This window comes from Pleurodeles waltl, chromosome 11 (assembly GCF_031143425.1).
Source record: "Pleurodeles waltl isolate 20211129_DDA chromosome 11, aPleWal1.hap1.20221129, whole genome shotgun sequence".
In the NCBI taxonomy this organism is placed as follows: domain Eukaryota; kingdom Metazoa; phylum Chordata; class Amphibia; order Caudata; family Salamandridae; genus Pleurodeles; species Pleurodeles waltl.
The window spans coordinates 373,983,807-374,011,656 of record NC_090450.1 but is presented as its reverse complement, the minus strand read 5'-3'; the positions used below and the strand labels follow the sequence as shown (position 1 = coordinate 374,011,656).

The 27,850-nt window shown below is 47.0% G+C and overlaps 1 protein-coding gene across 4 annotated transcripts in view; it reads right to left on the bottom strand.

Annotated features, from left to right (window-relative positions):
• The window catches only part of SAP130 (Sin3A associated protein 130), a 1,096,728-nt gene that overhangs the window by 127,795 nt on the left and 941,083 nt on the right, over positions 1 to 27,850 (bottom strand). For all 4 annotated transcript variants that reach the window (XM_069213674.1, XM_069213675.1, XM_069213676.1 and 1 more), the window contains exon 19: positions 13,612 to 13,715. In XM_069213674.1, the coding sequence (XP_069069775.1) occupies positions 13,612 to 13,715 (104 nt within the window). The remainder of the gene's footprint in view (positions 1 to 13,611; positions 13,716 to 27,850) is intronic.

Sequence of the window (27,850 nt, the reverse complement as noted above, 5' to 3'; positions counted from 1 at the left end):
CAAGCCATCTGAGGTATGCTGCACCTACTGCTAGACATTTTGTGAAGACCGTGGGGGCAGTTGTTACCCCAAATGGTAAAACCTTGAATTGATAGTGTTTCCCCGCAATTACAAATCTTAGGTACTTGCGGTGTGCTGGACGAATGGGGATATGAAAGTATGCGTCTTTCAGATCTAAAGCGGTCATGAAGTCGTCTTGTTGCAACAATGGAATGACATCTTGGAGAGTGACCATATGGAAATGCTCTGATAGAATGTAGAGGTTGAGTGGTCTGAGATCTAGAATAGGTGAGAGTGACTGTAGAAAAATGGCTCCTCCCTGCTGCAGTTACCCCCCACTTTTTGCCTGATATTGATGCTGACTTGACTGAGAAGTGTGCTGGGACCCTGCTAACTAGGCCCCAGCACCAGTGTTCTTTCACTAAAAATGTACCATTGTGAAGGTCCAGGTGCGGAAGGCGGAGGAGCGCCAACGCCTCAGCAAAGGAAGACATAGACAATGAATTAAACCTGGAATCCCGGGCGGGTGGGGACTGCGGGGACTCCGTAGGAGCCCGGACCCCGGGGTGGGGGTTAGAGGGGGATCGTTTGAGCCAGTCCCCTACACTTGGTTAAAGCAGTCTCACTTATTTGGTTCTGTCATATTAGGGCGGAACTTACCACACTTGGCACTGACCCGTACAAATCGGAGCAGGGACACACACACAACGCAACGTGGTAAATTCTAGCAGTATCCAAGGTTTGGCTAATGTTAGCTGATTGCAATTGATCCGACGGAAAGGAGGGGTACACCACTCCACTTAGTGACAGTCCATCTGACTGTGACACCCCGGAATCCACATTGGTCCGGGTGGATCAGGGAGGGTAGTGCCTTTTTCAATCTACTAGCCAGTATTGTGGAAAGATTTTCTATTTCAGTGTTAAGGAGCGAGATGGGGCAGTAGGCCGCACAGGAAGTCGAGGGGGGCTGGGACTTCGGGATAACTACAATGGTGGCCTGATCGAGGTCCAAGGGGAAGCTCCTGGTCCGCTCGGCTTCAGCATACAGGTTCAACAAGTGGGGGGCCAAGAGGCCAGGGCCGTCACCGCCTCCCCAATATCTTCCAACACTATAGGCTCATCTAATTTCTCTCTCCCTGCAACTGAGATGCTGGGAAGGGATATATCGCAGAACAGGGGAGCCTCCTGCTCCGACGTGAGCTACGGTTGTTCTGCATATAGTCTGGCATAATACTCGGCAAAGCCCTGAGAGATAGGGTGGGGCGTCTTGCAAAGGACGCCGGAGTGGTCAATTATTTCAGGGACAATTCTACCAAGCAAGGGCTGGGATGCCTGCCAGTGCAGTAGCTTACCATTCTTATTGCCCTATCCATATACTCACGCCACTGAGGCACGCCACATGTGCTTGACGGATTCAAGTGTGAGATGACGGATTTCCTCTAGAATCAATCGCAGGTGACTGGTGGTGGCCGCATGATTAGTAGAGGAGAGTTGCATTTCAAGACGCAGTGTCTGGGCCTCAAGGCCTGCCACCTGCTGGTTCTTCACCCGTTCCCACACCCAGAGGAGATGTCTGGCATGGCCTCGGAAGGTGGCTTTGCAGGCGGCCACAGTATACCCACTGAGTGCACGGAGCCATTACTGTGCCCGAAATAGTGGACTGGAAGTGCCCCCAGGAGGGTCATGCTCGTGATGTAGATCTAGGGGTGTGATGTGACCACCTGGAAGAAAAATGTTAACATAGCTAAAACACAGCAAAAACAAAACTTTAAAACCAGTTCCCTCAAACCCCCCCAATGGCCCCCCCACCCCCATACTTACATCCCTGGAGCATCGGTCGCCCAAGAAGATAACAGAGACCCCCAAACCAAAGTATCTGTATTAGGTGTGGAGTGGGGGATTCCTCCATATAGTCTGAGTTCTGCAAGAATGCCCCTTTACTGCTTTTGATAGTGTCCCTGAATTCTCCCCCTCAGCACCTCATAGCTTCTCAGGAGTGCTGTGTTTCAGGTTAGAGAGGGAGTTTGGCCAAGGCGATCATCCACTGGTGTCACCAAGCCCTGCTCCAAGCGGGCTTTTTCAATTGGTTTGATTGAGTCAGGGATCCCTCAGGGCCAGTCTCAGATAGTCTTGGCTCTGTACTTTGTTTACTGCGGCAAGCCCTTGTGCGTCCCCGCCTACGCTTCAGACCCAAGGGGTCATCCCGTCTCGGGGGGGTGGTGGTCTGCCGTCTGGCAACCTGGTGATCTTCAGTTAGCCAATCCCATGCAGTTTCTGGTGTATCAAAAAAGAAAGACTTGCCGTTGAACAGGACCTTGAGGCGCGCAGGGAATAGCAGCATATATGACAGTTGCATTGCTCTCAGTTTCTGCTTAACAGCTTTGTACGAACAGCGTTTGTTCTGTACCTCCCTCATGTAATCTGGAAACATCAGGATTTTGTGGTTCTCCCACCGGACATCAGATTGCTTTCTCATTTCTCCAAGGATGGTATCTCGATCTTTGAAATGCAAGAATGTGGCAATGATTGGTCTTCTTTGCCCACCCTGCTGAGGTTTGGGCGCCAGTGATCTGTGGGCTCGCTCGATCACAAACTAAGGGGACAGTTTTGACGCCAGCAGCCAATTTCTGAACCACGCCTTCAAGAACTCGGCCGCCTGGTTCTCCTCAGTGTCTTCTGGGAATACTACAAATTGCTAAGTGTTACGCCAGGAACGGTTTTCTGTGTCTTCGGCTCTATGATGGAGTTCTCCTGTGCGTGTCAGCAACTGAGCCATCTTGGATTTGAGGTCTATTATTTCATCGTCAATTGTGGGGGCGCGGTCTTCTGCTTCCTTGATGCGGCCTACTGCTATCCGGAGGGCCTGTCGGAGCAGGCCAACATCCTCATGCACTTCGCCAATTTTGATCTCAACTGCTTGTTGCGAGGATTGAATCGCTTGGAGGATAGTGTCCAGTCCCTTCACCGCCAGAGTTCCAGACGTCGAGGAACCACACCCCTGGGGGTTCGAGTGGGTGGCATATTGGTCAATGCGCTGTTGCTATGCAGGGGGTTGTTTAGCACCCTTATCCTTCCCCATAGTAGGGCTGGAAGGGGCTTCAGAAGCACTCTAACGACCCCTCTTCTCATTTACTTGAAGACCAGCAACTGCTCGGGGGTGTAGGCCAAGCGCCAGCGTTAGCTGCCTGGCTTCCCAACACCTCACGTAGATTATTTCGCCAGGGGTCATCCAAATAGCTCAGTATCTCTCTCGGTCACTCAGGTCTGTTAACCGGGCAACCCTGTCCACATAGTGTGCGGCCCGATTCTCAGCCTCAACTTCGGCCACACCTATGTCTCTTCTGTGCACCTGCGGTACTTCAGCGGGGCGGGTTGGCTCTGTCACCTCCTCCCGGCAGTCTCCCTGCCTACCAACTCTTCCAGGCATGGACGCACTCCTTCTCAGTCCGACACATCTTCCCATCGGCTCGGATTGCTACCTGGTGCAGTCCCCATCCACGGTCTCGTTCTGGGCTCCAGAAGGACCCGGTTGTCCCAGGGGCCCCTCCGGTCACACCTCACTACAGGCGCCAGTCAGTGAGGTTTTTGCCACAGCCTGTGACCATCTCACAGCCCGCCAGGGCCTTGACTGCTTCTCCGCGTTCCCCTGACCAGAAGGGGACCCAGGCCTTGGCCCTCCCTTCCAGGGCCCTGGAGGTCTCCCGACCCTCAGGCCTCAGCAGGCACTGGTCCGCCACTGACACCAGATCCTAAAGTCCACCGCGGACTGGCTCTTCTCTCTGACCCACGCGGGCCCTAGCCGTGCACCTCCTCACCTCGGGCTTCAGGCGGAGGCCGCGACAGATGCTCAATGCGAGGCCTCCTCAATTGGATTGCCCCCGGGGTCCGCCGCCTCTTCCAGGCCATCCTCGCTCCATCCGACCTCCTGCTGCCTGGGCCATGTGTACAGCGTGCCCTGCGCTTCTCCATGGACCCAGAGAACCCCCAGCCCCCGGGCCTGGTAGACAATCCCATCGTCGCGGCCCAGGCCGATCTCCTCAGGCCGACGTGCCTGCATCTCGCCTCCACCCACCTGAGGCATTGGGCGGAGCACGCTGCCCGGGCCTCCGCTCCACCAGTCTCTCTCACCGGAGGCCCCCTCCCCAGCTCACCACGTCCACCAGGCTTCCTCCTCTCTCCGCGGGCGCGGCTTGTATTCGGGGGCACTTGCGCAGGAACTGCCTCCTCGGGCCTCTGCCCCCAACCCGGCGTCACAGGCCAGCCCGAACCTGCGGTCGATGCTCCGGCTACCCTCCGGGCCTTCCAGCCGCCGCAGGCATCTTCACTCCCTCGCCGTACCTCTCAGGTGCTCAGATCGTCTCAGATGAAAGTTGGGACACGGGATAAGTGGGGCTTTTGTAGACAGATGGAGGGGTCCGGAGCGCTACCGCCATCTTGACTCCCGGAGCCACGCCCTCCTGGGCTTAAAATTAAAGTGTAAGAGCTGGAATCTATTATTGCATGAGACAGTACGTACCAGTGATAATGCCTTAACCCTGTCAGTGTCGGATATTGGGTCCTCCAATTTCCGTTCCCAGGCATGACATGCTTCACAAGGTTTCTTAGTCCTGTCCCCCTCTAAGTGCCTTAAAGTATAAGGTAATCAAGTGCCTCCCCTCTCCCCAGCGTGTCAGTCCTTCCAGTACCACAGATGCCTGTGGGGCAGCTGGGAAGCCACACCACACCTCCCGCACAACTCTTTCCAGTTTAGCATAATGCAGTAAATGACCTGTGTAGGAAGCTGTCTCTGTATATACTACCTCAAAGGGAGAGATAATGTGCACAGAGTCCAAGGGTTTCCCTTAGAGGTTGATAGTGGCAAAATTAGATAAAACTAATGCCCTATTTTGTGGTAGTGTGGTCGAGCAGTAGGCTTATCAGAGGCTAGTGTTAAGCATATGTTGTACACACACAGGCAATAAATGAGAACACACACTCTAAGACTTAACTTCAGGCCAATAGGTTTGCATATAGAAAAATATTACTTTCATAATTTATTTTAGAACCACAAGATTCAGAATTTAGTTAAGTACATAAATTGTAAGGTACTTCACATATAAGTATGGAACTTTGAATTAGAAAAGTAATGTACACAGTTTTGGCAAAAATGGTAATAAGCTATTTTAAAAGTGGAAACTGCAAAAATCAATAGTTCCTGGGGGAATAAGTAATAGTTAGTTTTTCAGGTAAGTATAGCCCTTACAAGTTCAGTCTCCTGTGCATAGGCAGCCCACCGTTGGGGATTCAGGTCAACCCCAAACACCCAGCACCAGCAACACAGGGCCGGTCAAGTGCAGAGGTCAAAGTAGAGCCCAAACAACATAGGCGCCTATTGAGAACAGGGGTGCTCCAGTTCCAGTCTGCTAGCAGGTAAGTACCTGCGTCCTCGGGGAGCAGACCAGGGGGGTTTTGTAGAGCATTGAGGGGGACACAAACAGGCACACAAAAAAAACAACCCTCAGGGGCACAGGGGCAGCCGGGTGCAGTGTGTGAACAAGGCATTGGGTTTTGTATTGAAGTCAATAGAGGGACCCGGGGGTCACTCTGGCAATGCAGGCAGTGCACGGGGGCTTCTCGGGCCAGCCATTGACTGGGCTAGGATGAGGGCCGCCTGCTGGTCACTCCTGCACTGGTGGTTGGTTCCTCTCGGTCCTGGGGGCGTAGGGTGCAGTGCTTCTTCCAGGCATCTGGTTCCTTTGTTACCGGGCTGTCGCGGTTAGGGGGAGCCTCTGGATCCTCTCTGCAGGTGTCGCTGTGGGGCTGCAGGGAGGTCGACTCAGGGTGTCCACATTGTTGGAGTCGCCTGGGGTTCCTCTCTGCGGTGTTGGTTCCTCTGGACACGAGCTAGGGGCGTTGGGTGCAGAGTGTGAAGAGACACACTTCCGGAGTGAGGCTGGAGTCTTCTTTAAAGTTGGTTTCTTTGTTGCAGATTTGGACAGAGCCACTGTCCTCGGGAGTTTCTTGGTCCTTTAGGTGCAGGTCAGTCCTCTGAGTCCTCAGAGGTTGCTGGTCCCACTGGATGCGTTGCTGTGCAGGTTCTGTGAGTCTGAAGACAGGCCAGTAGGGCTGGGGCCAAGTCAGTTGTCATCTCAGTCGTCCCTGCGGGGCTTTCAGGTCAGCAGTGCTTCTTTCTTCAGGTTGCAGGAATCTCATTTCCTGGGTCCAGGGTCGTCCCTAAATACTAAACTTAGGGGTGTGTTTAGGTCTGGGGGGCAGTAGCCAATGGCTACTGTCCTGGAGGGTGGCTACACCCTCTTTGTGCCTCCTCACTGTGGGAAGGGGGGCACATCCCTGATCCTATTGGGGGGGAATCCTCCAAAACAAGATGGAGGATTTCCTATCACCTATCAATAATAACTTTATTTCGGCTGGAAGCCATAAAAGTAGACAATACAAAAACATAACAAGATTGTGCAACATGGCAGTTATAAAAAGAGAGAAATGATAAATAGATGACACGGTTTACTTTGGGAGTGAATGATACACGATTGTGAAAAATGGGGCAAGGCTAGCATTATTTTTAAAATCTTAACGTCCCAGAAAGTATAAAAGTATTAGGTCATTGTATTTTGACTCAAATCAATTAAAACGTATTAAACTGAATAAATATAATCTAAGACCGATATATTAAAAACACGTGGTTATAACAATTCTCTAGTTCTTGTCTCCCATATATTCTACAAGGATCTCACCGCTGACAAAACCGTTTTATCATTTATCTCAGTTGTCGGGTATAAAAGGAAGGAATTCCATAGTTTACTTTAAGAGCCCTAGAAAAATAATAGGGTCACAGAGTTGTAGAAAACAAAGCAAACCATCATTATTCTTAAAATCCAAAGATCCAGAGAAGAAGAAAAAAAAGTATATATATACTAAAAAGAATTAGACCATTGTATCTTTAACTTCAGCCAGTTAAGACCTGTTGTGTTAAATATGTATAATCTAAAACCAATATGTTAAAAACGTACAAATATAAAAATTCTCTTGTTCGTATGGCCCATGCACTTCGCAAAAATCTCGCAACTGAGAAAACTATTTTATCATTTGTGTCAGTTGTTAAGAGTCGTAGTGCTGTATTTCATTCCCTTATCCCAACTGACCTACATAACGGAGCAATCCACTTTTTCCTAGGTACCAGATATCTAGGGCAGAAAAACAAAGTGCGCGAGTGACTCTCTTGTCTTTTGGCAATGATGGCAGTATATTAAATTACAATCCTCCGATCTCCATTGTGCTGTAAATGTCTTGAGCGGGAGGGTCCCGAGTCTGAACTTGATGAATAATGTTTTAGTATAGGGAGGATTTACATTATCCATGTAGGCCTCAAATTTGGGGCTGCATTTATGGTCTAGAAACTGTAGAGTCAGACTGCCATGATTTTTTAATCAAATTTGGGCCAAAATGTTCTCCCAATAGCACCTTTTTACACGCTCCTTTGTTTCCTTGGTCAAATTGTGAGGAGCACTCCACACCTCCTCCATCTTGAGGAATTTGCATGCATCTCTAATGTGTCTGAACCAAGGGATCTTTAGTACGCTATCACTTACGAGAAATTCATCTAATGCTATCTGGAGGGTGGACCGATACTCTGAAGTCCAAAGACGGATCCAATACATTAGTGGTCTTAGTGCAATTTCGTTATGTATCTCATTTAGGGCTAAGTCAAATCTGAAGGGGGTGAGAGGGGTGCTCGTCGGCAGCTTCAGGAAGTTTCGTATAAAGCGTTTTTCTACCGTGGTCAGACACCTAGAATTAGTATGTTTCCAAAGCTCAGCACCATAAATTGAGGCTACTACTGCCACTGCTTTGTAAACAGTGATGGCAGGTGTTATCTCCCCTTCCAAAGTATTGGCTATCTTCCTCGCTATCACTGTTGACCTCTGCCGTAGTGCTGTCAGACTCTTCCCGATCTGTGCCGACCAACGTTGGTCGTCGCTTAACCTAATCCCCAAATAATCAAATTGACTGACTCTCTCCACTGGTTGGCCTGCTATTGTCATTTTCCCCCTAAATAGTTTATGCGGGTTAAAAGCCATGAACTTCGATTTTGTTGGGTTAATTTCAAGTCCTTTATTAGAGCAAAAATTATAAAAGGCGTCCAATTCATTTTGTAGGCCCATGGGTGTTCTTGAAATTAATAAAGTATCATCGGCAAACATTAAAATGGGAACGGGGGCTCCAGCTAACCTTGGGGCGTCATGATTACAGTGTAGCAATTGGTCCGCAGCACCACTGATGTAAAGGTTAAACAGTGTTGGTGCCAAAATGCACCCCTGCCTAACCCCTCTATCGACAGGTATAGCTTCCGTTAGATCGCCGCTTTCTGACCGGCGCACGTGAGCATAAGTCCCTTCATGAAGATATCTAATCAGTCTTAGTAGTTCGCTATTGACTCTCCATAACTTTCCATAATGTATCCCGAGGTACCATGTGAAAGGCAGCTTTTAAATCAATAAAAGCTACATACAAATGGCTTTTATTAAGTGACTGGTATTTCCAGCAAAGAAGGTTAAACCTAAATGCCTGGTCTATTGTACTCAACCCTCTTCTGAAACCTGCCTGAGAATCTGAGAGAATTTGAGAATCCTCTATCCATATCTGTAATCTATTCAGTACCTGCTTAGTAAATATCTTTTGGCTAACATCAATTAGACTGATAGGCCTATAGTTGATAGGTTGTTCCATTGGCCCTTTCTTATAAATAGGGACTATGATTGCTCCTTGCCACGTAGTAGGAAGTCCTCCCCCCCTCAATATCTCATTACTAAGCGCATTTAGATAGAGAGACCAGGTTGTCGGTCGGGAGAGATATAAATCACCTGTAATACCATCAAGATCAGGGGCCTTCCCTTTACGTATTGATTGGAGAGCCGCTGTTGTTTCTTTTAGGGAGAAAAGCTCCAGGTCAAATTTGGGTGGTGTTACACTCCCACCCGTTAAGGTATTGGCAAAAAGGTCATTGGGTTTTAGGAGAGGAATAATAGTACTACTGGTTTGAGGTTTTCTGTATGTGTTTGAAAAATGCGTCCCCCAAGTTTCTGGTTGAATTACAGGGTAGTTTTTCGTACCTTGAAAACTACTTTTATCTGCCACTAATTTCCAGAATAGATTGAAATTCTTCTCCTGGAGCGCCTCAACCATCCTATTCCAATCTCTAGTTGCCCACTCTTTTTTTGCGTTTTTAAGTACATCTTTGTATACAGCCCTGTATTTTCTTATCTCCCGACAGTTCCCTTCCTTAAGTGCTCCCAATAGGTGCATTTTTGCCTGACGGCAGGGGTTAGAAAACCACCTTGATGTTCTAGCCCCAATCTCTGTCCGCCTCCTTACCGTCTGGAAATGTGGTTTTAATCGGGTAATCAGGATACTATGGAGATTGACCAAATCCACCAATATCATATTTATATGTTTCAATGGGGAAAGTGTTGTTGCAACTGTTCTATAAATTAATAGCTGGAAATTTACATCACCTTCAACCCATTCCCATTTCACATTTTTGCAATCATTGGTCCTAGTGAGGGCACTGTTTTGAGTCCATGTTGTCAATGTCTTACAACTGAATAAGATAGTAGAAAAGGAGGTACTCAAAGCTTGGTGGTCACCGTCAATACGAGGGAGAACAATCATGTCAATAAGGGATTTCCAGAGAGCGTCATCTACTAAAATGTAATCCAGGTGGCTAGAATATAAACCTCTCCTATATGTAGGCGACGCCGGGGTATCTGATCTGGTGTTCCCATTTACTATTCTTAATCCCTTCATTTTTATTAGATCTTCGAGTAGTTCCAATGCTCCTCCTTCTTTCTTAGATATGGCTTGCACCGGCCCAGATCTATCCCATGAATCTGTAAGCTGGATTCTTTCTTGCTGATTGCCATCTCTGCAGTTCAATTGCATATTAAAATCTCCTGCAACAATTAAGCCCCGCCCATCAGGAAGGCAGTTAAAAAAGTCTGCTAGTATACTCATCTGAAAAGTCTGGGTCCTTTGGGTGCCAGGTCTAACGTATATATTTACAATTATTATGCTAACAGGACCTCTAGCAGTACTAATTTCGACCGCAACGGCTAGTAAATCCCTCGTAGGGGTTACTATCTCCTTTACCTTTGGAAACAAGTCATGTTTTAGCCAAATTATCAGACCGCCTGAAGCCCTGCCTGATGGTGATGGAAGTGCAGTCTTCTGGAAGGTCCAATAACCTTCTCTATTTACTGCAGATGGAGCCCATGTCTCCTGTAATAAAATAATATGGTGTTGATCTATAAATCTGCACCAATCAGGGTTGGCTGTCTTCTGGATCAGCCCTGCCACATTCCAAGATAAGATCCTGATCGGTAAATCATGATCATCCCCATTTTCTGGCAGCTTCTCCCTAGTCTCGTTTAAGCAAGCTATTACTCCCTGGGCCTTCTCCTTTAGCGAGTCACTGCAATGTGCTTTTGGCTCCGCTCCCAGGGTAACAGGTATATGGTTTATTGGCATATAAGAGTCGAGACTGAGTATGCCATCTCTCCCAACTTCAATCACGGGGGCTTCACGTCAGTCTATGGCTGAAGTTGGGCTGTGCTTTTGATAGGATTTCCTAAGGCAGGGGTCACCTCAGCTCAGGGCACCTTAGGTGCTGTCCTGACTGGTGGGTGACTCCTCATTGTTTTTCTCATTATCTCCCCCAGTCTTGCCGCCCAAAGTGGGGGCTGTGTCTGGAGGGATGGGCATCTCCACTAGCTGGACTGCCCTATGGGTGCTGTAACACCTGGCGGTGAGCCTCACAGTTCCTGTAGGGGGGGTGTGAAGCACCTCCACCCAGTGCAGGCTTTGTTCCTGGCTACAGAGTGACAAAGGCACTCACCCCCCCATGTGGCCAGAAACTGGTCAGCCTAGCACTAGTATTTGGACTGGTATACAGGGGGCATCACTAAGATGCCCTCTGTGTGCATTTTTCAATAAATCCCACACTGGCATTAGTGTGGAATTATTGTGCTGAGAAGTTTGATACCAAACTTCCCAGAATTCAGTGTAGCCATTACGGAACTGTGGAGTTTGTGTTTGACAAACTCCCAGGCCATATACTCTTTTTGGCTACCCTGCACTTACAATGTCTAAGATTTGGCTTAGACACTGTAGGGGCATAGTGTTCATGCAACTATGCCCTCACCTGTGGTACAGTGCACCCTGCCTTAGGGCTGTAAGTCCTGCTAGAGGGGTGACTTACCTATGCCAAAGGCAGTGGGTTCTGGGCATGGCACTCTGAGGGGAGTGCCATGTCGACTTAGTCATTTCCTCCCCACCATCACACACAAGCTGTGAGGCAGTGGGCATGTGCTGAGAGAGGGGTCCCCAGTGTGGCATAGTATGTGCTGCAGCCCTTAGAGACCTTCCCTGGCCACATGGCCCTTGGCACCAGGGGTACCACTTACAAGCGACTTATCTGTGTGCCAGGGCTGTGTGAATTGTACAGTTTAGGGAAAGAACACTGGTGCTGGGGCCTGGTTAGCAGGGCCCCAGCACACTTTCAATTATAACTAGCACCAACAAAAGGCAAAAAGGTAGGAGGTAACCATGCCATGAGAGGCATTTCCCTACAACCTGGGCCCATCCCGAATGTCTCCTGGTCCTCCTGGAATGAGAGAGATAGCTCCCAGGGTACAGGTCACCCGCTACTGTGCAACCCCCCAAACTCCATTGCTCCATGGACATGTGATCCTCAACTGCTTGAAAGGGGGCTAGGTCCCACAACCTCACTTCCCTAGTACCCTCCTGACCGCTTGTTCCTATACTGTTGCGGTAAAATGAACCAAATATGGGACCAGCTGATCCGAACGACTGCCCTTCATCATTAATCAGGCTAGTGTCAGCACCGAGCATCCCTCCGAAAAGTGGTTTCTCCCATGTCTCAGCTAGCCACTTCACTGCATGTTGGAGATGTGCTACATAATAATATAACCTAATTTCCGGGACAGCCAATCCCCCCCATCCTCCAGATCCCACCGGAGTGTAGGCAGAGCCACTCAAATGCAACGCCTGGCCCAGACCAAGGAGATCAACAAACTATCCAGGTGAGTAAACAGCTGATGGGTCAGTGGAAACAATGAGTTCTGAATCAGGTAAAGACAGTGTGGAAGGAACAACATATTGGAGACTGCAGCTCTACCCATTACCAACAGTGGCAATTTATTCCAAAACAGGACAGAGCATTCCAGACTGGACACCACCCTCTCCAAATTAAGGCGCGTATGAGCCACTTCAGTGTGGCTGACCCAGTTGCCAAAATATCGAAAGCCCTCCAGCTCCCACTGAGGTCTTCCTCCAGCAACCCATCCAAGGATCTACCATGAAGTGCACCTAGTGGAAATAAGAGTGATTTGTGCACATTTATCTTAAGTCCGGAAACACACCCATACTCCACCAATAGTTGTAATAATATGGGAGTCGGTTAAGATATACTAATACATCATCAGCATACAGCGAGATCACATGGGTGGAGTCATATACCTGAATTTCCCAACCACCCATCTCCCTGCAGAGCAACAGAGCCCTCTCCTGCGCCATGTCCCTTGTCTCATGTAGGACATGCGTAAAAAGTCGCAAAATGAAAGTCGTGCTTCACACCTGCATAAGGATACATTGATCCTCATGGACCAAACCACGGATAACGCAGTACAGCCTAGTGGCCAGAATCTTGCAAAGAATTTTAACATCAGTGTTAAGAATTGTAAGTTTCTTACAGGAGGAGGGATTTGTTGGGTTGCCTCTGGGTTAAGCAGAAGGGAAAGAATACCCTGTTGCATTGATTCTGGCAAAATGACATTCTCATGCCTCAAGGAGAACCTCTAACAGTTTCTCCCAGAGAGTAACAGAGTGTTGATAATATTCAATGGGATATCCATCCCCACCTGGGGCCTTAGATTTATTCAAAGCTTTCATAGCAGCTCCCACCTCCTCTAGCATTATATTTTCTTCCAGTTCCCGTATGCTTTCGAATTTCAATTGAGGAAGCCCCAGCCACTGTAGAAAGCCCTGTATAACCTCATTGGAACCTAAAGGGCTAGCCCGGGAGACTGCGTGCAAAAGATCCACCAATAAAGTCAAGATATCCTGTCTGCTCCTGCTGTATCCCTAAGATGCAATATGGGGGAGACTTGACTTCCCGCCTAAGTATCCATGCTAATAGTCTACCCCACTTGTCTCCCTTACTGTGTAGCCTCTGAAGGTAAGTCTTAAGCATTAATTTGTTAAGTGTCTCCCAACTTTTGCCCACTTCTCTATATAGCTGAAGGTGTTCCCTGTGCACCTCCGCTGTTAGTGATTCACGCCGTTGTACATCTGCCAGTCGCCCCTCTAACTCCTTAAGTTCTCACTCCAGGTGTCTATGGACCCCACATATGGTCCCCATACATGTCCCCCGTACAACCGCTTTCAGTGGCTCCCATTCAATCCTTCGAAGCATTAGGTGTGGACATAATGTTTTGAAAACAAACTAACAGTGTTTACTTAGGTAATCTAGTTCAGGCTAAGGTGAAGGCTGTGCATCATCAGTAGGAATGCAATCCTTTTGACTGTCTCTCCACTTACTAGCTGCAGTAACTGAGCTGCACAAAGGTGAGTCTTCCAGCCCTGGACTCTGCACGAAATCCCCTTCTGACTGGCCATCTCCTGCAGTGTTGCTTTCTTCTCTTCTGCAGAAAGACAAGTCAAACCATTGTTTTTACTATAAACACTGACCACAGAACCAACAGGCAACTTTGGGTGGAGTACGCATCTTTAGACAAACTTCCAATTGTGATCAAACACAAATAAAATGATCTCCATATTTCTGAGTTTGGCACTCTCAACAGAGCTGATATGTTCTCAATAGCTCTTCAGGTGACAGAAGGGAGGCAAGAACAAATTATGTATTATCTCTGCATACACGCAGACGTTAGATAAGGAAAATATTGCTTACCCAGTAAGCATTTGTTCTCTGCATGTAGTGATGCAGATTCACATGCTCTGCATACTCCTGCCATCTAGTGTTGGGTTTGCAGTGTTGCAAGTTGTTTTACTTCAAATAAACATTTTTACGAGTTACAAGATCGAGTGACTCCTTCTCGGTGTTACTGTGCATGGGCATTGACTCCTTTGTTAGACTGTTTTCCCGCAGGTGGTTGAGAAAAGGAGTGTAGAGTAAGTAAAGAGAAAAATGTCCATGCAAATGTAAATATATATGTAAAAGTATATACAAATATAAAGTAGCTGGAACAGCCACAGGCATCCAGTGAGGGGGAGGGCACATGTGAATCTACAGCACTACATGCCACAAACAGATGCTTACTGGGTAAGTAACATTTTCTGTTTAATGGCATGTGTGGCTGTAAGTACACATGCTCTGCATAGACCGTAAAGGAGTGGCTAGCCTGTGGGAGACTGGAAAAGTGTCCTTTGTACTGCTAGGCCTACACTGGCTTGCTGGCTTGCAAGTACATCCACACAAAAGTGTTTTGTAAATGTATGTGGTGTAGACCATGTAGCTGCCTTTCAGATATCAGCTATAGGTATATTTCCAAGGGAGGCCATAGTGGCTCCCTTCTTACTACTAGAGTGCGCTCTGGAAGTGACAAGAAGTTGTCTTTTTCCCTTGGTATCAACAAGTTTGTATAACTTTCATTAGCCATCTAAGTATGCTGCTTTTGGATATTGGATAGCCTTTGTAAGTTAATGTAAAAGCTACAAAGAACTGTTTGGTTTTCCTAAAGTCTTTAGTTCTGTCAATGTAAAACATCAAAGTATGTTTAACATCTCAAATGTGGAGGGCTCTTTCTGCAAATGAGTCAGGCCACGGAAAGAAAACTGATAGTTCAATGGACTGGTTGATATGGAAATAGGAACCCACTTTAGGAAGGAACTTCAGATTTCTGTGAAGGACCACCTTGTCTCTAGCGATCTGGAAGAAAGGTTCTTCCAAGGTTAGGGCCTGGAGCTCAATAACACATCTAAGTGATGTGACAGCAACTAAGAATGCCACTTTCCAAGAAAGATACTGGAAAGGGCAAGAATGAAATAGCTCAAGGGGAGGGTCCACAAACCTGGTAAGCACAATATTGAGGTTCTGGAATGGTGCTGGAGGCACTCTTGGTGGAATAACCCTTTTAAGTCCTTTCTTGAAAGCTTTGATGGCTGGAATGCTAAACAAGGAAGCATGTTGTCTATTCTGCAGATATGCATCTATTGCTGCAAGATGTAAGCAAATGCAAGTGTTAGCTAAATTTGCTTTCTGTAAGTGCAGCAAGTAATAATCAGTAACTTTAACAGGATTAATATGTTTGGTTTCGCAGAAGCATATACAACCTTTCCATTTTGCAACATACCATGCTCTAGTTGGGGGTCTACAAGGTTCCTTGTGGATGTCCATAAATTCCGAAGGCAAGGCCAAGTAATGAAGCTCTATGACCTCAGGAGCCATATCGCAAGGTTGAGTGACTTGCGGTCTGATTGTCTGATCTGCCCTTGATATTTTGAGTGAGAAGGTCCAGCCTGTTGGGGAGCTTCTTGCAGGGAACTACTGAGAGGTCCAGTAGCGTGGTGAACCATGGTTGATGTGCCCAAGTGGGAGCCACAAAGATCATGGTGAGAGGTCTGCCTGATCTTCCAAAGCAGAAATGGAATGAGAGGGAGAATTGGAAAATCGTGAGCAAACATTCCTGACCAGTTCATCCTTAAAGCATTGCCCTTTAATAGAGGGTGTGGGTACCTCCAGGTGAAGCTTGGGTATTTTGCATTTTCTGCTGTGGCAAAAAGGTCCATCTGAGGAGTTCCCTGTAGGAAGCTGGCTCTGTATATACTATGCCAAAATGAGGTATGGTGTGCACAGAGTCCAGTGTATCCCCAAAGGCTTGAAAGAGGCTCAAGTAGATAATACTAATGCTCTCTTTTGTGGTAGCGTTGTTGAGCAGTTAGGTTTATCGGGGGTGGTGCAAAGCATTTGTTGCACACACAGTTACAAATGAGGCACACACTCAAGGACTAACTCCAGGCCAATGTTTGTAAATAGCAAAAATATATTTAGATGCTTTACTTCTAGAACGAAAAGGATCTTTGTTGCAGGTAAGTACAGTTATAAGTTTGTATCAAGCTTATATATCAAATGCACTTTATTTGGGTTTTGCAGATTAAACAGTTTACAAGTCACACTTTTCAATTTCAAAAGTAGACAGTGCAATTTCTCATAGGAACCAATGCAGTCCTAGTGGAAGAAAAGTGTTAGCACAGTTTACAGGTAGGTACTTAACTTATGGTCCCAGTCTTCAGGGGTTTGAATATCCACAGGTCGAAGTTCAAGTTGACCCCAAATGTGCACCACCAGCAACACAGGCCCGGCCAGGTGCAGAGGTCAAATCTGGTTTCTGATTTTCAATGGAGTCCTATGAGGTCTAGGGGCACTCAGAAAGAAATAGGTTGCAAGTAATTACCCGTGGTTTCAGGGCACAGACGTGTGGGGTTTAGATGAGTATCAGGGGAGACCACAGGTCAGCACCAAACCCACACCCTCAGTGGCACAGGGGCAGCCGGGTGCAAACAGCATTGGGCGCCCAATGCTTTCCAATGGGGCAACCCCGGGGGTCATCAAGAAGTTGCAGGCTGGGTCTAGGGTGACGGTTGTGGAAATCCAAAGGCTGGACAAGTAGGAGAGGTGTCCACTGTACGTTGATGGACCATCAGTCAGATTCCCCAAGGCCAGGGGGATGCGGCAGCAGGGGTACCTTTGGGCACCGGGAATCTTGTTGGATCCGGTCACGGTCAGAGGGGTCCTTCGGATTTAGGCTTCAAACATTGTGGTGTTGGCCAGGAGGGGTCAACCCATGGTGAACTTGAGGTCGGAATCGCCTGGGGACCTCCTCTGGACGGGGGGCCACCTGGACTCGGATGTGGCTGTCGGTGCAGAGTGGGCAGGGCTTGCGAATCCGAGGTGGTTCTGGAGTGCTTCTCTGATGTTTCTTGTGGAGAGGGGCCGCTATCCTCAGGAGTTCCTGGTCCTCTAGTGGGCAGGTAGTCCTTTGGGGGTTTGTAGAGGTAGCTGGTCCTGCAGGATGGATCACCTTTCTGTAGCAAGATTCCTGAAGCGTCAGACAGGCGGGTAGGGCTGGGGCCAAGTCAGTTGTCATCTGGAGCCTTCACTGCGGGGGCTGGCTCTTCAGTCCTCCTTCTTGATGTCACCAGGAATCTGAAGAGCAAGGTTCAGGGGTGCCCCTAAATAGATTTAGGGGTGTTTCCGGGGCCACTGGCTACTGTCCTGGAGGGCGGCTACCCCCTTCCTGTGCTGACTCCCTTTGGGGAGGAGGACACATTCTTATCCCTATTGGCTACTCTCCTCCAAAGCAAGATGGAAAATTCTGCAAGGAGGGGGTCACTTCAACTCTGAACCCCCCCCCCCCCCCCCTCGGAGGGGGGATCCCAGCTGCAGCAGTCACACCTCCTTGTTTTTCCTAATTTTCCTGCAGGACCTGTCACCAAAAGTGAAGCTTGGTATGGGAGTGGGCATCTCCACTAGCTGGGGTGCCCTGTGGCACTTAACAGGAGGACTGAGCCTTTGAGGCTCACCACCAAGTGTTCAGTTCCTGCAGGGGAAGTTGTGAAGCACCTCCACCCAGAGCAGGCCTTGGTCCTGAAACCAGAGAGCACAAAGGCTCTCACACAAGGGTTCAGATACATGTCTGTTAGTGGCAGTCTGGCACAGACCAGTCAGCCTTACACTAAAGGATTGGGTGAAATACAGGGGGCATCTCTAAGATGCTTTCTGTGTGCATTTTTAAATAAGTCCAACACTGTCATCAGTGTGGGTTTATTGTGCTGAGAGGTTTGATACCAAACTTCCCAGTCTTCAGTGAAGCCATCATGGAGCTGTGAAGTTCGTAATGACAAACTCACAGCCCATATACTTAATATGGCCACACTTCACTTACAAACCAATTTCTAAGAATGTACTTATGCATTATACGGGCATATTGCTCATGCAGCTATGCCCCCACCTCTGGTATAGTGCACCCTGCCTTAGGGCTGTAAGGCCTGCTAGAGGGAAAAATTACCTACGCCACAGGCAGTGGTTGGTAGGCATGGCATCCAGAGTGGTATGCCAAGTCGACTTTACCTTTTTCTCCCCGCCAGTTCACACAAGCTGCAATGGCAGTGTGCATGCGTTTGGTGAGGAGTCCCATAGGGTGGCATAATACATGCTGCAGCCCTTACGGAACCTTTCTGGCCACTGAACACTTGTTGCCACTGGTACCTTTCACAAGGGACTTAGCTGTGTATCAGGATGTGCCAACTGTGGAAACAATGGTACAGTTTAGTGAAAGAACACTGGTGTTGGGGCCTGGTTATCAGGATCTGTGGATGGAGTTCCCATTTGTGGACTTGTTGCTACATCCTGCTGAACAAGGCTGCAAAATCGTTCTTGGTTTATTGGAAATAATCTGCCACCAGATGAATGCGGTGGTGGAGAGCCCACTTGCATATTGTATAAGATAGTTGTGACAATTGGGACAACCATGTCCCCCCTTGTTTCTATAGATAATACATGGATGTCATGTTGTCACTGTGGACTAAGACAACCTTGTGAGACAGGTGAAGAAATGCTTTCGGGCTAGAAAAACAGTGAAGCTCGAGGTAACTGATAAGCAGGGATTGGTGACTGAGATCCCAAAGGCCCTGTACTGTGAGGCCTTGAAGGTGAGCACCCCAACCCATCGGTGATGCATCTGTGGTCACAATTACCTGAGGCAAAGGGACAAGAAAAGGCCGCTCTTTCAACAGGTTGGTGGTGTTCCACCATTGCAGAGCGTGGTGAGTATGGCGGTCTAACAACACTAGATCTTCCAGGTGAACCTGTAACAGACCACTGACGAGCCAGACACTGCTTTAGAGGATGCATGTAGAGTCTGGCATGGGGAACAATGGAAATGTAGGAACCCTTCATCCCTAACAGACACATGATAGTCTTGATTACGTATGAACGACTCTCCTGAAGCTAAGGGAGGAGAGATTGTAAAGTATGAACCTAAGCAGCACTGGGTTATGCCAGCCCCAACTCTGCCATTAGAATAGCTTCTAGGTAGGGCTGTATCTGAAGAGGTTGGAGGTGAGATTTGGCAAAGTTAATTGTGGATCCCAGTGTGTGAAGGACGTCCACTGTCATTTGAGTGTTATGTTGGCAGTATGGTAGTGTGCTGGCTTTGATGAGCTAGTCGTTTAAGTAAGGGAACACGTATGTTTTGTCTTCTGAGGTGTGCGGCGACTACTGCTAAGCATATTTTGAAGATTCTATGAGTATTTGTGGTTCCAAAAGGCAGGACTTTGAACTGGTAATGTTTGCCAGCAACTACGAATCTTAGGTATTTTCGATGGATCGAGATATGGAAGAAGGCGTCCTTTAGATCTAGAACCATCAAAGTCGCCCTGTTGTAAGATGGAAATACCATCTTGAAGAGTGACTATGTGAGGGTGTCCTGATAGAATGTAGTGGTTTAAGGGAATAGGCCTGAGAGAGCCATCCTTTTTGGGGGTGAGGAAGTATAGGGAGTCCCTGGTGTTGTACTGGAACAGGTTCTATGGCCCCTTGGAGAAGAAGGGATTGCACCTCTTGTTCGAGAAGTGTGAGATGGTTATGGGATAGCCTTTGAGAGCAAGGAGGAATGTTTGGAGGGATGGTAATAAGCTCCAGACAGTAACCATGTTGGATAATGGAAAGGACCCACTGGTCCAAGGTGATTTTGACCCATTCTGTATGGAAATTTTGAAGTTGTCCTGTGACAGATGTGGAGTAGAGGCAGTCACTGTTTTGATGTGGAGGTAGAGCTGTGGGTGGTGGTTTTTGTACCTCTGACTTGTTTGTTATTGCCTCTCTAGGCTCCCCTGAAGAAACCTTGAGAATATGAGGTTGAAGGCTGTATGGAATGGGGGTGGGGGTAGAGGCTTCTGAGGCTGTTGATTTATAACCACCTCTAAATGCGGGGTGACAGAACGTGCCTCTTTGTGAGGGGGACTGAAGAGCACCCATGGCCTTTGTGGTGTCTGGGTCTTTTTTCAACTTCAAGGGTGGCATCCACTTGAGGGGCAAGAAGATGCTCCTTGTCGAAGTGCACATTGAACACTGCTTGTGGTACCTCTGCTTTGAAGCCAGAGGATCAAAGCCAGGCATGTCTCCTAACCAGGATACTGGTATTTATATCATGTGCAGCCGTGTCTGAGGCATCCAGGGCACAACAGATGGAATTATTAGTGATTGTTTGCTCCTCTGCGACAATCTGCTGTCCTCTTTTACAGTGCTCATCTGGGAGATATTGGAGAAGCTCCTCCATTTCATCCCAGTGAGCATGATCGTATCTTGCTAGCAATGCCTGTGAATTGGCAATGCGCCACGGACTAGCCGCTTGTGCAGCCACCCTTGTCAGCAGCATCTTTGTCTGGAGGAGCAGAGTACCCTGTGGCCTGACTATTGACTTGTTTATGTGCAGTGGTGGCCACTATGGAGTCTGGCGGGACCTTATATATAGAGGATCAGAACGAGAAGGCTTATATTTCTTTCCACCCTAGGGGTGATGACCCTACAGCGGACCGTTTCTTTAAAAATATCGTATGCACGATGACGCATACCAGGGAGCATAGGGAGGAACTGGATATTCCTATGGGTGGACATTAGGGTATCGAAAAGGAAGTCCTGCTCAATGGGGTCCCTAAGCAGGTCAACATTATGGAAGGCGGCTGCTCGAGCTAGTATCTGCTGGTAGGATGTAGTATTTTCTGGTGGGGAGGGATGTGCAGAGTACAAATCTAGGTCTGTACTTATCATGGGATCAGGGTCATATGTGTCCCTTCGTTGTGGGTACTGCTGTGTCCCACCAAAATCCTCCCCAATTAATAAAGGGGAACCCTGAGGTGTCAGATCTCCTGTCTCCTGCAGTAGGTGAGGCAGGTGAATGAGGATAGGATGAGGTGGAGGAGAATCAGGGGTAGGAGGAGGTGGATCAGGAGGAGGAGGGGGAAAAGGAGAAGGTTTGAGAGAAGTGGTGGTAGCCTTGTCCTTAGTGACTTTCACTTGTGGTTGTGAAGTAACCAAAGCGTCTTGGAAGGACAGTTTCCTCTTGAAAGTGACAAGGGGAAGCAATAATGCACCCTTCTCTCTCCTGGATATGGAGGCAGTACTGTCGAGCATCCATATTCTCCAAAATAGGCTCCACTGCTTGTGGCGTAGCAGGAGTCTATGCTCCGAAGATAATCTGAAGAAGTTGGCTCCCTTGTTTTCAGCCCGACAGTTTTGGTTGGTGTCCTTTTGTTGCTACCAAAGCAGAGGTGGAAGCTGGATGGCTCAGAGCCAAAGTATTTTGTGTCGAAGTTCAAATCGAAATTGCTCAGAACGAGGAGCTGGAGGTCGATGCCGAAGACCGTGTTGGAGACTTGGCTATTTTCAGCGCTGAGCTGGAGCGCGGGGCAGCCGAAACAGTTTTTTCAGATCTGGCCATGGCCTGGTGGCAGTCCGGCGACCTCTGTAAGGGGCCTTTTAACAGTTTTAGGGTGGGCAGGAGGAGCCACAGTACTCACAGGCTGGGCTGAGGTCACCTTGTGGCTTTCGATGTCCAACTAGACATCCAAGTTGGAATCCTGGACGGAGAAGGCCTCCTCCTGGGTGTGTTCCTCTCCAAAGATGCCCGGGGTGGCGTCCGGACTCTTGTGTACAATCTCCAACAGACTAGCTCTTAGGTCCTGAAGGGTCCTCTTTGACCGGAAGGATTTGCAGGCATGGCAGGAAGATTGCTAGTGACTGAGGGAGAGGCACAAGTTACACATCAGATGTTGATCAGTGTGGGGAGATTTTGTGGCACAGAGGACAGAAATGAAATGGCGTCCATTCCATCAACAGCATAGTTTTCAGTACAACATGTCTGAGATAGGTCCGAAAGGGTGAGGTCGGTGCCCAGACCAATGATTGGAGAAGAACGCAAGGATGGAAATACGTGATTGAGTAAACAATACAGTTGATACAGGAAAGGCGGAAGGAAAGTTTGAAAAAAGAGCAAAGACGGAGCGAAGACGCATGTCCGAACATGATGCCAGAGAGAAAAAAATCTAACTCAGGAGTCAATGCCTATGCGCAATATCACTGAAAAGGAGGAGTCACTTGATCCTGTGACTCAGAAAAATGCTTCTTCGAAGAAAAACAGCTTGCAACACTCTGAACCCAACATTAGATAGCAGGAGTATGCAGAGCATGAGTATCTACAGCTACACATGCCATCCAAACCATGTTAACTAAATGGAAATAGGAAATGGCAACACAGATAACCCTCACTACTCAAATGAGCAACAGATTCATGTTGTACTGCACAATGGGCTCAGCTATTCAGCAGAGGACTAGAGAGCCTTCATTTCGGAGGTTTATAGTGTTCTGCATTAAGGTTACTTCAGAGCAGCAGGTAAAGAGTAAAAAGGTGTGTAATCAACAGACAGAACACTACAGTTGGGGAGAAAACACCTTGCGCCGTATGGTGTACAGGGAGTATTTTTCAAAACACAGAGAGCTGAAATTTGATATTATTGATAGGAGCAATGAACAACAGTTTGGAGTTCAACAGTATCCCCAGGTATTTGGCTTTTGGGGTGGTTGAAAGAAGGGTTGTAAGACCTGGGGGGTGGTCAAACAGTAGTCACTTTTTCCAACTACTAGTCTTTGCCCCTTTCAGGCAGATGAAGGTCTCCCTCATTCAGTGGAGGGTGTGGTCTAAGCACAGGGTGATATTAGTGGAGTTGTCTGGGCCATTCTCTAGCTGGAAATCTGTCCCATCTGTACTTAACATTGTTGAATTGTTACGGTTATGCTCCATGGATGTTTTGTGTGCTACGGTACATCATTGCTCTGCTTGTATTCATTGCCCTTTCTGTTGCAGTCAAATTCAAATCAATCTTTATTCGGCTATTACTCCATAAAAAATATACAGTCCCTTTAGAAAAATAATATACAATACAATAAAGTGCTTCAAAACATTAATAAATAAATAAAATCCTTCATTACAATTAGTAGGACCGTCATTCATTCTCGTAGCAGAGGGTTTCTAAATACATCAGTTTTTTTCCTCTATTCTATAGCATTTTAAATGAATTTTATCGCTGCATCACATTTCTCTTTAGTGTCTGGTTTACATAGATAGTTAAAAGCTTCTCTACAATAAAATAATTTATTGGTGACAAAGGTTAAAATGAAAATGTCACTTACCCAGTGTACATCTGTTCGTGGCATTAGTCGCTGCAGATTCACATGTTTCGCACAGTCCGCTGCCTGGTGTTGGGCTCGGAGTATTACAAGTTGTTTTTCTTCGAAGAAGTCTTTTTTGGTCACGGGACCGAAGGACTCCTCCCTCTTCGGCTCCATTGCGCATGGGCGTCGACTCCATCTTAGATTGTTTTCCCCGCAGAGGGTGAGGATGGAGTTGTTTGCTATAAATAGTGCCCATGCAATGGAGTGAATACGTATGTACATAAAAAGTTTATAATAATTATTTACAAATGTACAAATGTTTAAGATTTAAGATCTACTTCTAAACGGCTACAGGCTTCCCGGGGAGGCGGGAGGGCACATGTGAATCTGCAGCGACTAATGCCACGAACAGATGTACACTGGGTAAGTGACATTTTCAGTTCGATGGCATATGTTGCTGCAGATACACATGTTTCGCATAGACTATAAAGCAGTTACCTCCCCTAAAAGCGGTGGTTTAGCCTGTAGGAGTTGAAGTAGTTTGGAATAATGTTCTTAGTACAGCTTGGCCCACTGTAGCTTGTTGTGCATTTAGTACGTCTACACAGTAGTGTTTAGTAAATGTATGAGGCGTAGACCAGGTTGCAGCCTTACATATTTCGCTCATAGGAATGTTTCCTAGAAAGGCCATTGTAGCACCTTTCTTTCTGGTTGAGTGTGCCTTTGGTGTAATAGGCAATTCTCTCTTGGCTTTAAGATAGCATGTTTGAATACATCTGACTATCCATCTAGCAATGCCTTGTTTAGAGATTGGATTTCCTATGTGTGGTTTTTGAAAAGCTATGAACAGTTGTTTTGTTTTCCTGATTAGCTTTGTTCTGTCAATGTAGTACATTAGTGCTCTTTTGATGTCTAATGTATGTAGTGCCCTTTCAGCCACGGAATCTGGTTGTGGGAAGAACACTGGCAATTCTACTGTTTGATTTAAATGGAATGGTGAGATTACTTTTGGTAGAAATTTTGGATTTGTTCTTAGAACTATTTTATTTTTGTGTATTTGAATAAATGGTTCTTGTATGGTAAATGCCTGTATTTCACTTACTCTTCTGAGGGATGTGATTGCAATGAGAAATGCGACTTTCCAGGTTAGATATTGCATTTCACAGGAATGCATGGGTTCGAAAGGTGGACCCATGAGTCTTGTTAAGACGATGTTAAGGTTCCATGAAGGAACTGGTGGTGTTCTTGGTGGTATAATTCTTTTTAGCCCTTCCATGAATGCTTTAATAACTGGTATTCTAAATAGAGACGATGAATGAGTAGTTTGTAGGTAAGCAGATATTGCTGCGAGGTGTATTTTTATAGATGAAAAAGCGAGATTCGCTTTTTGCAAATGTAGTAAGTATCCCACTATGTCCTTTGTAGAGGCATGCAATGGTTGGATTTGATTGGTATGGCAGTAGCAAACAAATCCTTTCCACTTAGATGCATAGCAGTGTCTAGTGGAAGCTTTTCTAGCTTGTTTTATGACCTCCATGCATTCTTGTGTGAGGTCTAAGTGTCCGAATTCTAGGATTTCAGGAGCCAAATTGCCAGATTCAATGATGCTGGGTTTGGATGCCTGATCTGTTGTTTGTGTTGTGTTAACAGATCTGGTCTGTTGGGTAGTTTGACATGCGGTACTAGTGAAAGGTCTAGTAGAGTTGTATACCAAGGTTGTCTTGCCCATGTGGGTGCTATCAGTATGAGTTTGAGTTGGTTTTGACTCAACTTGTTTACTAGATATGGAAGGAGAGGGAGAGGGGGAAAAGCGTATGCAAATATCCCTGACCAACTCATCCATAGAGCATTGCCTTGTGATTCGCGGTGTGGGTACCTGGATGCGAAGTTTTGGCATTTTGCGTTTTCTTTTGTTGCGAACAAATCTATCTGGGGTGTTCCCCAAATTTGAAAGTACTTGTTCAGAACTTGGGGGTGAATTTCCCATTCGTGGACTTGTTGGTGGTCTCGCGAAAGGTTGTCTGCTAGTTGGTTTTGGATCCCTGGAATAAATTGTGCTATTAGGCGAATGTTGTTGTGAATCGCCCACTGCCATATTTTTTGTGTTAGGAGACACAATTGTGTTGAGTGTGTTCCTCCTTGTTTGTTTAAATAATACATTGTTGTCATGTTGTCTGTTTTGACAAGAATGTATTTGTGTGTTATTATGGGTTGAAAGGCTTTTAACGCTAGAAATACTGCTAACAGTTCTAGGTAATTGATATGAAATTTTGTTTGGTGTACATCCCATTGTCCTTGAATGCTGTGGTGATTGAGGTGTGCTCCCCACCCTGTCATGGAAGCATCTGTTGTTATAACGTATTGAGGCACTGGGTCCTGAAATGTCCGCCCTTTGTTTAAATTGTTGCTGTTCCACCATAGAAGCGAGAGGTATGTTTGGCAGTCTACCAACACCAGATCTTGAAGTTGACCCTGTGCCTGTGACCATTGTGATGCTAGGCACTGTTGTAAGGGTCGCATGTGTAGTCTTGCGTTTGGGACAATGGCTATGCATGATGACATCATGCCTAGAAGTTTTAGCACAAATTTTGCTTGTATCTTTTGGTTTGGAAACATAGCACTTATTACCTTGTGGAATGCTTGCACTCTTTGTGGACTTGGAGTGGCAATTCCTTTTGATGTGTTGATGGTTGCCCCTAGATATTGTTGTGTCTGACACGGTTCGAGGTGTGACTTTGTATAGTTGATGGAGAAACCCAGTTTGTGAAGGGTTTGTATGACATATGTGGTGTCGTTTGTGCACTTTTTTACTGTGTTGGTCTTGATTAGCCAATCGTCTAGGTAAGGAAACACATGTATCTGTTGTCTCCTGATATGTGCTGCTACTACTGCTAGACATTTTGTGAATACTCTTGGTGCAGTTGTTATTCCGAATGGCAACACCTTGAATTGGTAATGTATTCCTTTGAATACGAACCTTAGGTACTTTCTGTGAGAAGGGTGTATCGGTATATGAAAGTACGCATCTTTTAGGTCTAATGTGGTCATGTAATCTTGCTGTTTGAGCAGTGGAATGATGTCTTGTAGTGTGACCATGTGAAAGTGGTCCGATATGATGTAGGTATTTAGTGTCCTGAGATCTAATATTGGTCTTAATGTTTTGTCTTTTTTTGAATTAGAAAGTACAGGGAGTAAACTCCTGTGTTTTTTTGTTGTACTGGTACTAACTCTATTGCATCCTTTTGCAGTAGTGCTTGAACTTCTAGTCCTAAAAGTTCTAAATGTTGTGGTGACATTTTGCGTGTTTTTGGAGGGATGTTTGGTGGGAATTTGTGGAATTCTATGCAATAGCCATGTTGGATTATTGCTAATACCCAATTGTCTGTTGTAATCTGCTGCCAAGATTGGTAGAATTGGCTTAGTCTTCCCCCCCACTGGTGTTGAGTGAAGGGGTTGTGTGACTTGAAAGTCACTGTTTAGGTGGAGGTGTTTTTGGAGTCTGGAATCTTCCCCTACTCCTTGGGAATTGAGCCCCTCTATATCCCCTGAAACCTCCCCTTTGGAATGAACCCTGATATGGTGTGGTTCTTGTTTGTTGGCTGGTGGTGTCTGTGGGTTGGCCACGAAACCCCCCTCTAAATGGAGTTTTTCTAAAAGAGCCTCTGCTCTGCGGGGAGTAGAGTGCGCCCATGGCTTTGGCCGTGTCTGTGTCCTTTTTAAGTTTTTCAATGGCTGTGTCCACTTCAGGGCCAAAAAGTTGTTTCTCGTTGAAGGGCATATTAAGGACAGCCTGCTGGATTTCAGGTTTGAAGCCTGAAGTGCGGAGCCAAGCGTGTCTCCTTATGGTGACAGCAGTGTTGACTGTTCTCGCTGCAGTATCGGCTGCGTCCATTGAAGAGCGGATTTGATTGTTTGAGATCGTTTGTCCCTCTTCAACTATTTGCTGCGCCCTTTTTTGGTATTCCTGGGGAAGATGGTCTATGAGAAGTTGCATCTCATCCCAGTGTGCGCTGTCATATCGGGCCAGCAGCGCTTCAGAATTTGCGATGCGCCACTGGTTGGCTGCCTGTGATGCTACTCTTTTTCCTGCCGCATCAAATTTTCTGCTTTCTTTGTCCGGAGGTGGGGCGTCGCCAGATGTATGGGAATTTGCTCTTTTGCGAGCTGCCCCTACTACTACGGAGTCAGGTGGTAACTGCGAAGTAATAAACACTGGGTCTGTGGGTGGTGGTTTGTATTTCTTATCCACCCTTGGGGTGATGGCTCTTGATTTTACGGGCTCTTCAAAAATTTGTTTTGCGTGCCGTAACATCCCTGGTAGCATTGGGAGACATTGATATTGGCTATGTGTAGCCTAGAGGGTGTTAAATAAAAAATCATCCTCTATAGGATCGGAATGCAGTTGGACATTGTGGAATTCTGCTGCCCTAGCCACCAGTTGCGAGTATGAGGTACTGTCCTCTGGCGGTGACGGCTTTGTGGGGTATGAATCGGGATCATTGTCCGGCAATGGGGTGTCATATAGGTCCCAAGCGTCTTGATCCTGATTATCTTGACTTATGGTAGTTTGCGCTGGTGAGTGCATTTGTG